The sequence below is a fragment of the Gorilla gorilla genome, chromosome 19, assembly GCF_029281585.2.
Source record: "Gorilla gorilla gorilla isolate KB3781 chromosome 19, NHGRI_mGorGor1-v2.1_pri, whole genome shotgun sequence".
NCBI classification, from domain to species: domain Eukaryota; kingdom Metazoa; phylum Chordata; class Mammalia; order Primates; family Hominidae; genus Gorilla; species Gorilla gorilla.
Genome location: NC_073243.2, coordinates 92,353,537 through 92,366,973, shown reverse-complemented (window position 1 = coordinate 92,366,973; position 13,437 = coordinate 92,353,537). Strand labels below are relative to the sequence as shown.

Genomic DNA, 13,437 nt, shown 5'->3' with positions numbered 1-13,437 from the left:
CATGATTGTAAGTTTCCTGAGGCTTCCCTAGCCATGCTGAACTGTGAGTCACTTAAACCTCTTTCCTTTATACATTACCATGTCTCAAGCAGTTCTTAATAGCAGTACGAAAACAGACTAATACAGTAAATTGGTACCACGGAGAGTGGGACACTGATACAAAGATACCAAACAATGTGAAATTGTCTTTGGAACTGGGTAAGAGGAAGAGGTTGGAACAGTTTGGAGGGCTTAGAAGACAGGAAGATGTGGGAAGGTTTGGAACTTTCTAGAGACTCGTTGAACGGCTTTGACGAAAATGCAGATAGTGATATCTAAAATGAAGTCCAGGCTGAGGACGGAGATGAGGAACCTGTTGCAAACCGGAATAAAAGTGACTCTTGCTATGCTTTAGCAAAGAGACTGGTGGCATTTTGCCCCTGCTCTAGGGATCTGTGAAACTTTGAACTTGAGAGAGATGATTTAGGGTATCTAGTGGAAGAAATTTTTAATAGCAAAGTGTTCAAGATATAACCTGGGTGCTCTTAAAATCATTCAGTTTTATGCATTTCAAAGGGATGGTTTGAATTTGGAACTTATGTTTTAAAGGGAAGCAGAGCATGAAAGTTTGGAAAATTTGAAGCCTGACAATGAAATAAAAAAGACAAACCCATTTTCTGAGGACAAATTCAAGCTGGCTGCCAAAAGTCGTGTAAGTATCGAGGAGCCAAATGTTGATCACCAAGACAATGGAGAAAATGTCTCCAGGGCATGTCAGAGGTGTTCTCGGCAGCCCCTCCCATCACCAACCTAGAGGCCTAGGAGGAAAAACTGTTTTTGCGGGCCAGCCCAGGACCATGCTGCTTTGTGCAGGACTTGGTGCCCTGCACCCAAGCCATAGCTAAAAGGGGCCAATACACAGCTCAGCCCATTGCTTCAGAGAAAATAAGTATCAATTAAGCCAAGAGCAAGGGCTGGGTGTTATTGGCCTAGATTTGCAGCAGACTACATAGGTAGCATGGGACTAGCAACCATTGTTGTGCCATATTATGAGAATATACTTTAACCTTAAAGCTTTGAAATGATCTTGAAATTTAAAAATACAATCTACATGCTTATTTAAATGAATTTCTAAAATTATAATTAGTCAGAAAACAATGTCTGATGCAAACATAAGCCCATGCTTGGTTCTTTAAATCATATTTCAAATGATATTTTTAATTTACCAATTTTTAGATCTCTGAGTAATCTAAAAATCATGGAAATAAAGATCCATTGAGGCAAAGGACCTAAGTTTTAAGAGTTGCCCTCTAGAGAGACAGTAGTTGAGTGCTAACAAGGGTAACATTTACTCTTAGGTGTCTTATTTTCAATGTAATGGCAAATGGTCTAGTGTTTCAGCTTAATTTTCTAATTGTTTGTGGTATGAGAACTCTAAATAACATGTTTATATTGACCTGATATTTAGCAAATTTGTTAATGTCATTCAAAAATTCTACCTGCGTATAGCAGCATTGTCACGGTTGTTGCTATTATTAATGGGTGTTGAATTTTCACAAATGCTTTGGATTCTCCTGATTAGGTAGGTTTTTATTTTTCATCGTCTCTTTTTAAAATACTATCCTTTTTTGCTTTATATGGTTTACAAATATTTTATTTATGACATTTATTATATCTATGATCATGCAGAGAATAGCTATAATTCAACTTATACCTTTTGATGTTAAAGTTATGCTGGCATCATAAAATGTGTACAAAAATGATCCTGCCACCCTTTTTCTGAACTCTTGAATACCTTTTACAATTACTGTCATGATTTTTCTTAAATTTTTAGTAGAATTCACCATTAAAGCCATGAGAAGAGAATTTATTTGTGGAAAGGAAAGGTTTTTATTTATACATTTAATGAATTTAATAAATACAACTTTAATCAGTCCTTATTTATTTATTTTCTGAGACAAGGTCTCACTTTGTTACCCAGGCTGGAGTGCAGTGGCAGGATCACAGCTCACTGCAGACTTGACCTCCAGGGCTCAAGGGATCCTCCCACTTAAGACTCCCAAGTAGCTGGGATTATAGGCATGAGCCATCAAGCCCAGCTAAATCTATTCTTGTGTCAGCTTTGACAAACTTTACTTTTCTAAAAATATATGCATTATGTCTAAACTTTCAAATTTTAGTAAAAGACGACATTGTAATATACAATTGGCTTCTGATATCTGTAAGGTCTATAGTTACTGCCTCTTGATTTTTTCCTAATATTCTTCATTTGTTCTATTTCTCTCTCTTTTGTTTTTAACAATTTACCAGGGACTTATCTGTCTTTTCAAATAACTAAGCTGTGAACTCTTCAATGTTTTCTTTTGGTTCATTTCCATTTCATTAAATTCATCTCATAAATTGTTATTCTATTTTACTTGGATTAAATTGATTTATTTTTCTAACTTCTTAAGAATAATGCTTAGGCTTTTAATTTGCATTATTTTATCTTCTTTATTATATGCATCTAAAATTATAAATTTCCTGTTAGTTATGGCTGAACTGTTCCCTAGAAATTTTTATATGGACTTATTTACATTATCATTTCATGGAACTTGTTTTTTCATTTAAGTTTGTTTTTCTTCATGGAATATTAAGTTACTTAGAAGTGCATTCCTTTATTTGCAATATGATTTTTTTTTTATACTTTAAGTTCTAGGGTACATGTGCACAACGTGCAGGTTTGTTACATATGTATACCTGTGCCATGTTGGCTTGCTGCACCCATTAATTCGTCATTTACATTAGATATTTCTCCTAATGCTATCCCTCCCGCATTCTCCCACCCCATGACAGGCCCCAGTGTGTGATGTTCCCCACCCGGTGTCCAAGTGTTTTCATTGTCCAATTCCCACCTATGAGTGAGAACATGCAGTATTTGGTTTTCTGTCCTTGTGATAGTTTGCTCAGGATGATGGTTTCCAGCTTTATCCACGTCCCTACAAAGGACACGAACTCATCTTTTTTATGGCTGCATAGTATTCCATGGTGTATATGTGCCACATTTTCTTAATCCAGTCTATCATTGATGGACATTTGGGTTGGTTCCAAGTCTTTGCTGTTGTGAATAGTGCTGCAATAAACATACATTTGCATGTGTCTTTATAGTAGCATGGTGTATAATCCTTTGGGTATATACCCAGTAATGGGACCACTGGGTCAAATGGTATTTCTATTTCTAGATCCTTGAGGAATCTCCACACCGTCTTCCACAATGGTTGAACTAGTTTACATTCCCATCAACAGTGTAAAAGTGTTCCTATTTCTCCACATCCTCTCCAGCACCTGTTGTTTCCTGACTTTTTAATGATCACCATTCTAACTGGTGTGAGATGGTATCTCATTGTGGTTTTGATTTGCATTTCTCTGATGACCAGTGATGATGAGCATTTTTTCATGCGTCTGTTGGCTGCATAAATGTCTTCTTTTGAAAAGTGTTTGTTCTTATCCTTTGCCCACTTTTTGATGGGGTTGTTTGATTTTTTCTTGTAAATTTGTTTAAGTTATTTGTAGATTCTGGATATTAGCCCTTTGTCAGATGAGTAGATTGCAAAAATTTTCTCCCATTCTGTAGGTTGCCTGTTCACTCTGATGGTAGTTTCTTTCGCTGTGCTGAAGGTTTTTAGTTTAATTAGATCCCATTTGTCTATTTTGGCTTTTGTTGCCATTGCTTTTGGTGTTTTAGTCATGAAGTTCTTGCCCATGCCTATGTCCTGAATGGAATTGCCTAGGTTTTCTTCTAGGGTTTTTATGGTTTTAGATCTGACATTTAAGTCTTTAATCCATCTCGAATTAATATCTGTATAAGGTGTAAGGAAGGGATCCAGTTTCAGCTTTCTACATATGGCTAGCCAGTTTTCCCAGCACCATTTATTAAACAGGGAATCATTTCCCCATTTATTGTTTTGTCAAGTTTGTCAAAAATCAGTTGATTGTAGATGTTTGGTGTTATTTCTGAGGGCTCTGTTCTGTTCCATTGGTCTATATCTCTGTTTTGGTACCAGTACCATGCTGTTGTGGTTACTGTAGCCTTGTAGTATAGTTTGAAGTCAGGTAGCGTGATGCCTCCAGCTTTGTTCTTTTGGCTTAGGATTGTCTTGGCAATGTGGGTTCTTTTTTGGTTCCATATGAAATTTAAAGTAGTTTTTTTCCAATTCTGTGAAGAAAGTCATTGGTAGCTTGATGGGGATGGCATTGAATCTATAAATTACCTTGGGCAGTATGGCCATTTTCACAGTATTGATTCTTCCTATCCATGAGCATGGAATGTTCTTCTATTTGTTTGTATCCTCTTTGTTTCATTAAGCAGTGGTTGGTTTGCAGTTCTCCTTGAAGAGGTCCTTCACATCCCTTGTAAGTTGTATTCCTAGGTATTTTATTCTCTTTGTAGCAATTGTGAATGGGAGTTCACTCATGATTCGGCCTTTTGTCTGTCTGTTACTGGTGTATAGGAATGCTTGTCATTTTTGCACATTGATTTTGTATCCTGAGACTTGGCTGAAGTTTCTTATCAGCTTAAGAAGATTTTGGGCTGAGACAATGGGGTTTTCTAAATATACAATCATGTCATCTGCAAACAGGGACAATTTCACTTCCTCTCTTCCTAATTAAATACTCTATTTCTTTCTCTTGCCTGATTGCCCTGGCCAGAACTTCCAACACTATGTTGAATAGGAGTGGTGAGAGAGGGCATCCCTGTCTTGTGCCAGTTTTCAAAGGGAATACTTCCAGTTTTTGCCCATTCAGTATGAGATTGGCTGTGGGTTTGTCATACAAAGCTCTTATTATTTTGAGATACATTCCATCAATACCTAGTTTATTGAGAGTTTTTTAGCATGAAGGGCTGTTGAATTTTGTCAAAGGCCTTTCTGCATCTATTGAGATAATTATGTGGTTTTTGTCTTTGGATATGTTTATGTGATGGATTAAATTTATTGATTTGCATAGGTTGAACCAGCCTTGCATCCCAGGGATGAAGCTAACTTGATCTTGGTGGATAAGCTTTTTGATATGCTGCTGGATTTGGTTTGCCAGTATTTTACTGAGGATTTTCACACTGATGTTCATCAGGGATATTGGTCTAAAATTCTCTGTTTTTGTTGTGTCTCTGCCAGGCTTTGGTATCAGGATGATGCTGGCCTCATAAAATGAGTTCGGGAGGATTCCCTCTTTTCCTATTGATTGGAATAGTTTCAGAAGGAATGGTACCAGCTCCTCTTTGTACCTCTGGTAGAATTTGGCTGTGAATAAGTCTGGTCCTAGACTTTTTTTGGTTGGTAGGCTATTAATTATTGCCTCAATTTCAGAGGCTGTTATTGGTCTATTCTGCGATTCAACATCTTCCTGGTTTAGTCTTGGGAGGGTATATTGTCCAGGACTGTATCCATTTCTTCTAGATTTTCTAGTTTATTTGCAAAGAGGTGTTTATAGTATTCTCTGATGGTAGTTTGTATTTCTGTGGGATCGGTAATGATATCCCCTTTATCATTTTTTATTGTGTCTATTTGATTCTTCTCTCTTTTCTTCTTTATTAGTCTTGCTAGTGGTCTATCAATTTTGTTGATCTTTTCCAAAAAAAAAAACAGCTCCTGGATTCACTGATTTTTTGAAGGTTTTTTGTGTCTCTATCTATGAATTCACCACAATTTGCTTAACCATTCACCTACTGAAGGATGTCTGTGTTGGTTCCAGTCTGGGTTTTTTATAAATAAAACTGCTATAAATAATTGTGCACATTTTGTTGTAAAACATAAAATTTCATATCTCTGTGGGAAATGCCCAAAAATGCAGTTCTGAATTTTATGGTAGCTGCATATTTAATTTTTTGTGAAACTGTCAAAATATGTTTCCCAGTAGCAGTACCATTTTACACTTTCACCAATGATGTAGAAATGACCTAATTTCTCCACAATTTACCAAAAAGTTTAGCTCTTATGCTAGGCCTGTAGCGATATCACATTGTAGTTTTAATTTCTATTTACCTAATGTGAATAGAAATAATTTTTTTAAAATATGTGGAATATCCTTTTATATGCTGGTTGGCTCTTTCTATGTCCTTGTCAGTAAATGTCTGCTCTTGTATTTTGCACATTTTCAAATTGGATTTTATCTTCTGTTTTTATTGTTGAGTTTTGAAACTATAGCAGTATAAGTAGAAAGTCTGTAGTTTGTCTTTTTTTATCATCTTAACAGACTTTTTCAAAGAGCATCTTTTTCAAAGAGCAAAACTGTTAAATTTTGATGAAATTCAATTTATCACTGTTTCCTTTTATGGATCATGCTTTTTGGGGTCAAGTCAAAGAATGCTTTGCTTTATCTTAGGTCCTGTGATTTTGATTGTGGTATCACCTATCTTTTTTCTCTTGCTGCGTTTACTTTTGCTAATATTTTACTTTAGTGCACTGAGGCAAATTTACCTTTGTAGGCAGTATGCTTGGTGGTTTTGTTTCTCTTGTTTCTTGAGTGTTTGGCTTGATATTTCCATCACTTTGGAATAACTTTCAGCTATAATCATCTTAAATATTATTTCAGTCCCATTCTCTCTTATATGCCTCTCAGAATTGAAAAACTTTTATATTACACTTGCATGTCCCATATGTCTCTCATACTCTTATTTATATTTTATTTTTCTTTCCATGCTTCAACATGGATTTTTTTATTCTGACTTACTTTCCAGTTCCCTTATTTTCTCTTGCACTATGTCTAAGCTGCTGTTATTACCAACAATTGAGATACTGTATTTTCTTAAACTTAAATTTTCCATTAGAATGTTTAATATTTTTTCATCAACTGTGCTTTTATAATGTATTTCAAGAACAGTATGTTAGGATGTATGCATCCATTTTTAATAGAATTGAAATAAAATTTGCTGAATATTTAATAATATATTTATACTATAAAAGTATTTACTGGTTTTGAAATCAGTGCATAGAAAAATATTTAAGCATATAAAATAATAATCTTAATATTTTAAGTGAATAAATTATATAAACTGTACAATGCTTTCAAGTATAACTTTACTTTGTCCTCATTCATATTTCTAATTTTCTCATGGGAAATGTTAAATTAATTAAGTAGGAGGCCATATCAGCCTGAGGCTATCATTGCATTTTTAGTTTCTGTGTAACAAAATGCTACCTAAATATGTTTGATGGTTAATATTGAGTGTCAAGTTGATTGGACTGAAGGATGCCACGTATTGTTCCTGGTGTGTCTGTGAGGGTGTTACCAAAGGAGATTAACATTGGAGTCAGTGGACTAGGAGAGGCAGACCCACCCACAATCTGGGTGGGCACCATCTAATCAGCTGCCAGACAGGCTAGAATAAAACAGGCAGAAGATGGAAGAGCAGACTTGCTGAGTCTTCCGGCCCTCGTCTTTTTCCTGTGCTGGATCCTTCCTGACCTTGAACATCAGACTCCATGCTCTTCAGATTTGGATTCTTGGACTTACACCAGTGGTTTACCAGGGGATCTCAGTCCTTTGGCCACAGGATGAAAGCTGCACTGTTGGCTTCCCTAATATTGAGGTTTAGGGACTCAGACTGGCTTCCTTGCTCCTCAGCTTGCACACGGCCTACTGTGGGACTTCACCTTGTGATGGTGTGTGAGTCAATACTCCTTAATAAACTCCCTTTCATATATACTTCTATCCTATTAGTTCTGTCTCTCTAGAGAACTCTGACTAATACATTATGCCAACTAAAAGAAACCTAATTTAGGAATATAATTTTAGTAACAAATAGCTGGGTTTCAGGCAATTACAAGACAGCCAACTTGTCACTAATGCCCAAATAAAGCAAACACCTAGCTGTAGCCGGTCAGGTAATTTCTCTACTTGGCTTCTGTGTTCAGCCTTTGAAAGCCTGTTGCTCACACTGCTGGATGGAGCTCTTTAAACTTCTTCTGATTGTGAGTGTAGCCCAATTTGTTACTCATTTTTTGCTTAAATAAGCCCTTTTAAATGTATTATGTCTAGAGTTTTTTATTTTAACAACAGTGAACATGAAAAAAGCTTTATGTTACAAAGCCAGACATTGAGATATACATATATTTTTCCCTGACGGTACTAAAAACAAATAGGTAATGATTACTTTAGCAAGCCCCATGATTGCCCCTCATACATAAATACAAAAAAGGATGCTTCTCAGGAGTATAATTTCAGCACAAGTTTCAAAATGACTTGGCACGATTTGGGAAGGTATACTCATTCAGGTTCACTAAAGACAATAATAGAGTACTTTTGACTCAGAAAGGGCATATTTTGACCTATACCCTTTCCACTTCTGGATTCATCCACAGCAGATAGATTTTAAGGTGCTGCTCCTGGAATGCACGCCTTCCTGTAATCCCTCTGCCTTCAGTGTGGGTATGACCTGTGTCTTGGTTCTGAAAACAGAATATGGCAAATGTGTTGATGCATGACTCACTTGATTACATTACATTATATGAGGCTGTTTTGCCTGCAGGCTTGCTCCTCTTATTTGCTTGATGAAATAACTGGACATATTGGGGAGGTCCAAATGGCAAGCAACTGCTTGTGGTATCTCAGAGATATGGGCAGCCTTGAGGAGTAAAGGAAAGTCTTGACTTTCTCGGGTCTGTATCAGAAAGAAACTGAATGTTCCCAACAGCCCTATGAACTTGGAAGAGATCCCTGAGCCTCGGGCGAGAAAACAGCCCTAGCAGACACCTTGATTATAGTCTTGCGAGACTCTTGCAAAGACCCAGCTAAGCCATGCACAAATTTCTGACCTATAGAAACTGTGAGATAATAAATACATGTTGTTTTATGTTGCGGATTTTGTATGATTTCTTACACAGCAGAAAAACAAATGCACAACCCCTTTCAGTCTCCTACTTGCTCTATTTGCTATAGGCAACCAGCCTTCCAAATTGCCATGCTTCTTTAACTAGATGCACATGACATCCAGCCTCTTGCCCCATGATCCAGATCCATCTTCACTCTCACCACCCTATTAATACATATATACTCTTCATGTTTCTAAAACTGAATCATCGTTTAGCATCAGCATCACTCAATCATCATTCCTGTGTCACTCCTGCAGATCCTCCAAAATAGACACAGCTAGTCCCTCAGACACAATCAAGTCCATCAACCTCATTAAGAGAAAAACGTTTGCTATTTCCTCCTCACTTAAAGTAGGGTTGGACATAAAGCATTCAATATCATTTTATTGGTATAATTTGTGCAGCATTCATGAATGAATTCATTTTTCTGAGTTACATTTCGGATCCAAAGAAAATTCAATTGCTATGATTCTCCAAAAATTATTTGGTACTTAAAATAAAGCTTTATGAAATTATTTCCACTGAGTACAAAATTGCACTGTGGGCTTTGGGGGATTATACCTAAGAATAATAAAAATAAAGGCGCTTGCATTTATTCCATTCAAATGAGGAGGAAGGAAACAATTAACTTACCTGGCCAGGCTTAGAATTTTCACATACAATAATATCATATTCCCTGGCAAGTTCGGGTGGATTGTCATTGACATCCAGAACTCTAATACCCACTGTGACATGGCTCAGCAAATCAGGATTATCTGCAAAATACACAGGAATGTATTTAGTATTTCCATGCACACTTTGAAGGCTCGGTTTAAAACAAATCTCTTTAATACTGTAGCTTGTCACTGGTTCCATATGCCTTAGCAGGACTTTTGGCAAACGACAACTTTATGAAGGCGCTCTTTGCTAGAACTCATTAACTTACAGGAAAATGAAAAATGAACACCATGGCATGACATGAATGCCAAAATGATATTTTGTCATATCAAGGAAATTACATGTTATCAGGAACTTGAGTGGGAGAAAGTTGTCAGAATTCATTGTATGCTGTCAGAGTCTACAGGATGAACAATTGGTTTCATCATTAATCTAAGAAAAACACAGCAGTTGGTAAAAAATAATTACATAATCTTTAAAAAAGTTTAATGTTCAAATCTAACTAAACTCAAAGAAAACAAAAAATAAATTTCTTTACACAAAGAATCATTTTCTTATGGCAGAATATATGTAGAGTGTGATGTTAAGTCACACTCGGGGAAAAATAAAGAATAATTGAAATCAAAATTTAGCATGAGATTCATACATGCAATTTACATGTAACTCTAGTAGATATCAAAATATATTCAGTAGTTTCAAAAACATCTTAAACTAAGACTTTTTATCTTTTCAGTGAGTTTATTAATTCTAAGATGTAACAAAAACGTAAATGTCTGGTATATTTTACAAGTCCAAGCTAGAGATTCAGAATACATAATGAACAAATTAAATCTCTATGTCTGGCTTTCTCTTTGCTAATGTATCTGTCATTCTCTGAAGCAATTCAAATTTAAATTGTAACAACATACAATACATTAATAATAAGACTAGTAAAAAAGATACAACAATATTGGGAAAAAGGGAATAAATACTTATAGAGAAGTTATTCATGATAGAAAATAGATGGGTTAAAAAGTATCTTAAGTAGCTCTAACATAAATAGAAAATCTAAGTAGCACTGTATTAAAGCAACTAGAGAAAATAAATTTTTCAGTAAAAAGTTAATTTTTGCAAAGAGAGAAAAAAATTTGTCCCAGATTTTTTTACTTAAAGTAACAGGTAATTACAGTCTACACATTTTCCCCCTAGAAAATATAAGAAAGAGGAAATATTTCAAAATTTTTATTTATTTATTTATTTATTTTGCTTGTGAAACTTTGGAACCAATACTAGACACTACCACTCACGACACATATTAAGTGTCAACTGCCTAAACAAAATAATAGTAAACACACTCCACTGAGTTGTTCTTGATAATTCTTGATCAGTTTTGTCCCAGGAATGTTTGTTTAGCTCAACAATAAAAGACGGAAGAGGTACAGAAAAGAAGTAAATTTTTATAAAGATACAATAAAAGTTATTCACAAGTTAGTGAATTAAAGGAAGGATGATAAAGCATATACATAATCACTCAAGAACATATTAAGAAACACAAAAAATAAAATGCAATATTCATATATTCTAAAAACCATCCAATAAAACAACAAATGACAATAAAAATTGCATCATACATCATTCTGAATGGTGAAAAATCTAAGAATTAAAGGAACCTATGAATAAATCTAACAAAGTATATGAAAGACCCATATGCAGAATACTTTACTGAATTTCATTAAAAAAGATATAAAGATATTAAGAGCTGTATTACGTCTGCGGTTAAAGAGACAAAATATCACAAATAAGGACGTACCATCCAGATTGATGGTATTTTCAATGTAATCTAATACAAATCCAATGAAAGTTGTTCATAGCAATTGAAAACTGCTTCTAATATTTATAAACACTAAGATAATTCAGACTTGTATGAAGAAGAGGAATAAAGCAGAGTTGCACACCGGGCGTGGTGGCTCACGCCTGTAATCCCAGTATTTTGGGAGGCTGAGGTAGGAGGAACACCTGAAGTCAGGAGATCGAGACCAGCCTGGCCAACACGGAGCAACCTCGTCTCTAGTAAAAATACAAAAATTAGCCAGGTGTGGTTGTGCATGCCTGTACTCCCAACTACTGGGGAGGCTGAGGCAGGAGAATCGCTTGAACCTGGGAGGCGGAGGCTGCAGCGAGCTGAGCTCACGCCACTGCACTGCAGCCTGAGTGACAGAGTGAGACTCCTTCTCAAAAAAAAAAAAAAAAAAAAAAAAAAAAGGAAAGTTGCTGTATGTACCATTTATCAAGGCTTACTACACTTAACACCCTATGACTATGTCACAGGGACAGACAAACAGAACAGAAACACAAAACAGAACCCAGCCAAAGACCCACTATACATAGAAATTTAATATATGGTGATGATGGCATTACAGATCAATGGTGAACATATGGGTTAATCAATAAATAGTACAACTTGTTATTCACATAATAATAGTAGTAGTAGTAACAGTAAGAATAATGACATTGATCTTATGTTACACTTACACAAAAACATGTTTTAAATTATTAAAGACAAGTATATAAGGCAAAATCATACATATTTTGGGAAAAATGGTTAGCATTAATATGCGCACTTAAGTTACATGCACAATTTCAAAACACAAAATTCACTAAAACAAGAAGGAAGAATTGATAAATTTGATTGCACTAAAATGTGATTTCTTACTCAGTTTCTCCAAATATATCATGAAGAGGGAAAAAATTACAATTTGGGTGAACACATTCGTGGCACACATAACTGACAAAGGACTTGTATCTGTAATAGATAATTTAACATATTGAAACAATTTTAAAAGCCAACACAATATAAAAATAGGCAAATATTAATGGCCAACGGTTAATAGAAGAGATAATATAAATAAAAAATAAACATGAAAAAAATTCAGTCTCATTAGTACGAAGAAAAGTAGGTTAATCAAAATAAGTTAACATTTAACATAAGCCAGACTAACACAATACTAAGAAGTTTGGCAAGATTTCTCCAAATGCTGGATTGAATATAGACAAAGAAAGGTGTGTAAAGTTAATCACAAGGAATAACTTGTATATTCTCATTCTCTAGATGATGTAATTTCCCTGATTTATACCTATAGGAAAACTCTTGAATATACATACTATCAGTACAATTAATGGCAACAACGACAATAGGAAAATAAAAATATTCAACAACTCCTGAATGGATACAAAACTTTGATGCATTTATATCATACAGAAAATAAATAACAACACAGCCACTATGTGAAGCAATCTTAGAAACAAATTGTTGTTCTCAGAAATGTGTCAGAAGACTGCATTCAAGTATTGTAAAATTTTGTAAAAATAGAAAACAACACGTAAAAGTAAATATTATATTGTAAAACTAATAAGATAATGCTTAGGATAATGCTTTTGTAACTCTAATTCTTAAGTACAGAGATGTGTTAAAATCTGTTTATTATTGTATTTTGCAACATCTTTGTAGATATCAAGAATTACATTATATATATGTTAAAAAGTTATAAGACATCTTGAAAGTAATATATTAATACCTTCATATATAATTTATATTGGCATAGTTAATAACTGATTATCTACTTATAGTAAAAGATAATATGATGCTTGTACATTATTATATTACTTATATATTATATTGATAAATGAATATATACATTAAATTAAATTACTTGCTTTAAATATATGTTTACTTATGAAAATGCTAAAACTTCTTTTAGAAACTAACATTGAGTATCACTTTATTTTGTTATTACATTATTTCAAAACTAACAGATAATTAGTCAAAATGCTTATTTTATAAATTATAAAAAATTGAAATGGACATAGTTTAAATGATTTATCTCAGCAAAGGGTTACATTCTACTTCTTTTGACTCTCTATTACCACTACATACATATATATTTTCTATTCTACATATCATAAAAGATTTTAT

The 13,437-nt window shown here is 34.4% G+C and overlaps 1 protein-coding gene across 6 annotated transcripts in view; it reads right to left on the bottom strand.

The window, feature by feature from the left end:
- CDH18 (cadherin 18) overlaps positions 1–13,437 on the bottom strand; it is a 1,104,389-nt gene that overhangs the window by 38,634 nt on the left and 1,052,318 nt on the right. For all 6 annotated transcript variants that reach the window (XM_055367740.2, XM_055367737.2, XM_019013683.4 and 3 more), the window contains one exon: positions 9,462–9,583. In XM_055367740.2, coding sequence (XP_055223715.1) covers positions 9,462–9,583 — 122 coding nt within the window. The remainder of the gene's footprint in view (positions 1–9,461; positions 9,584–13,437) is intronic.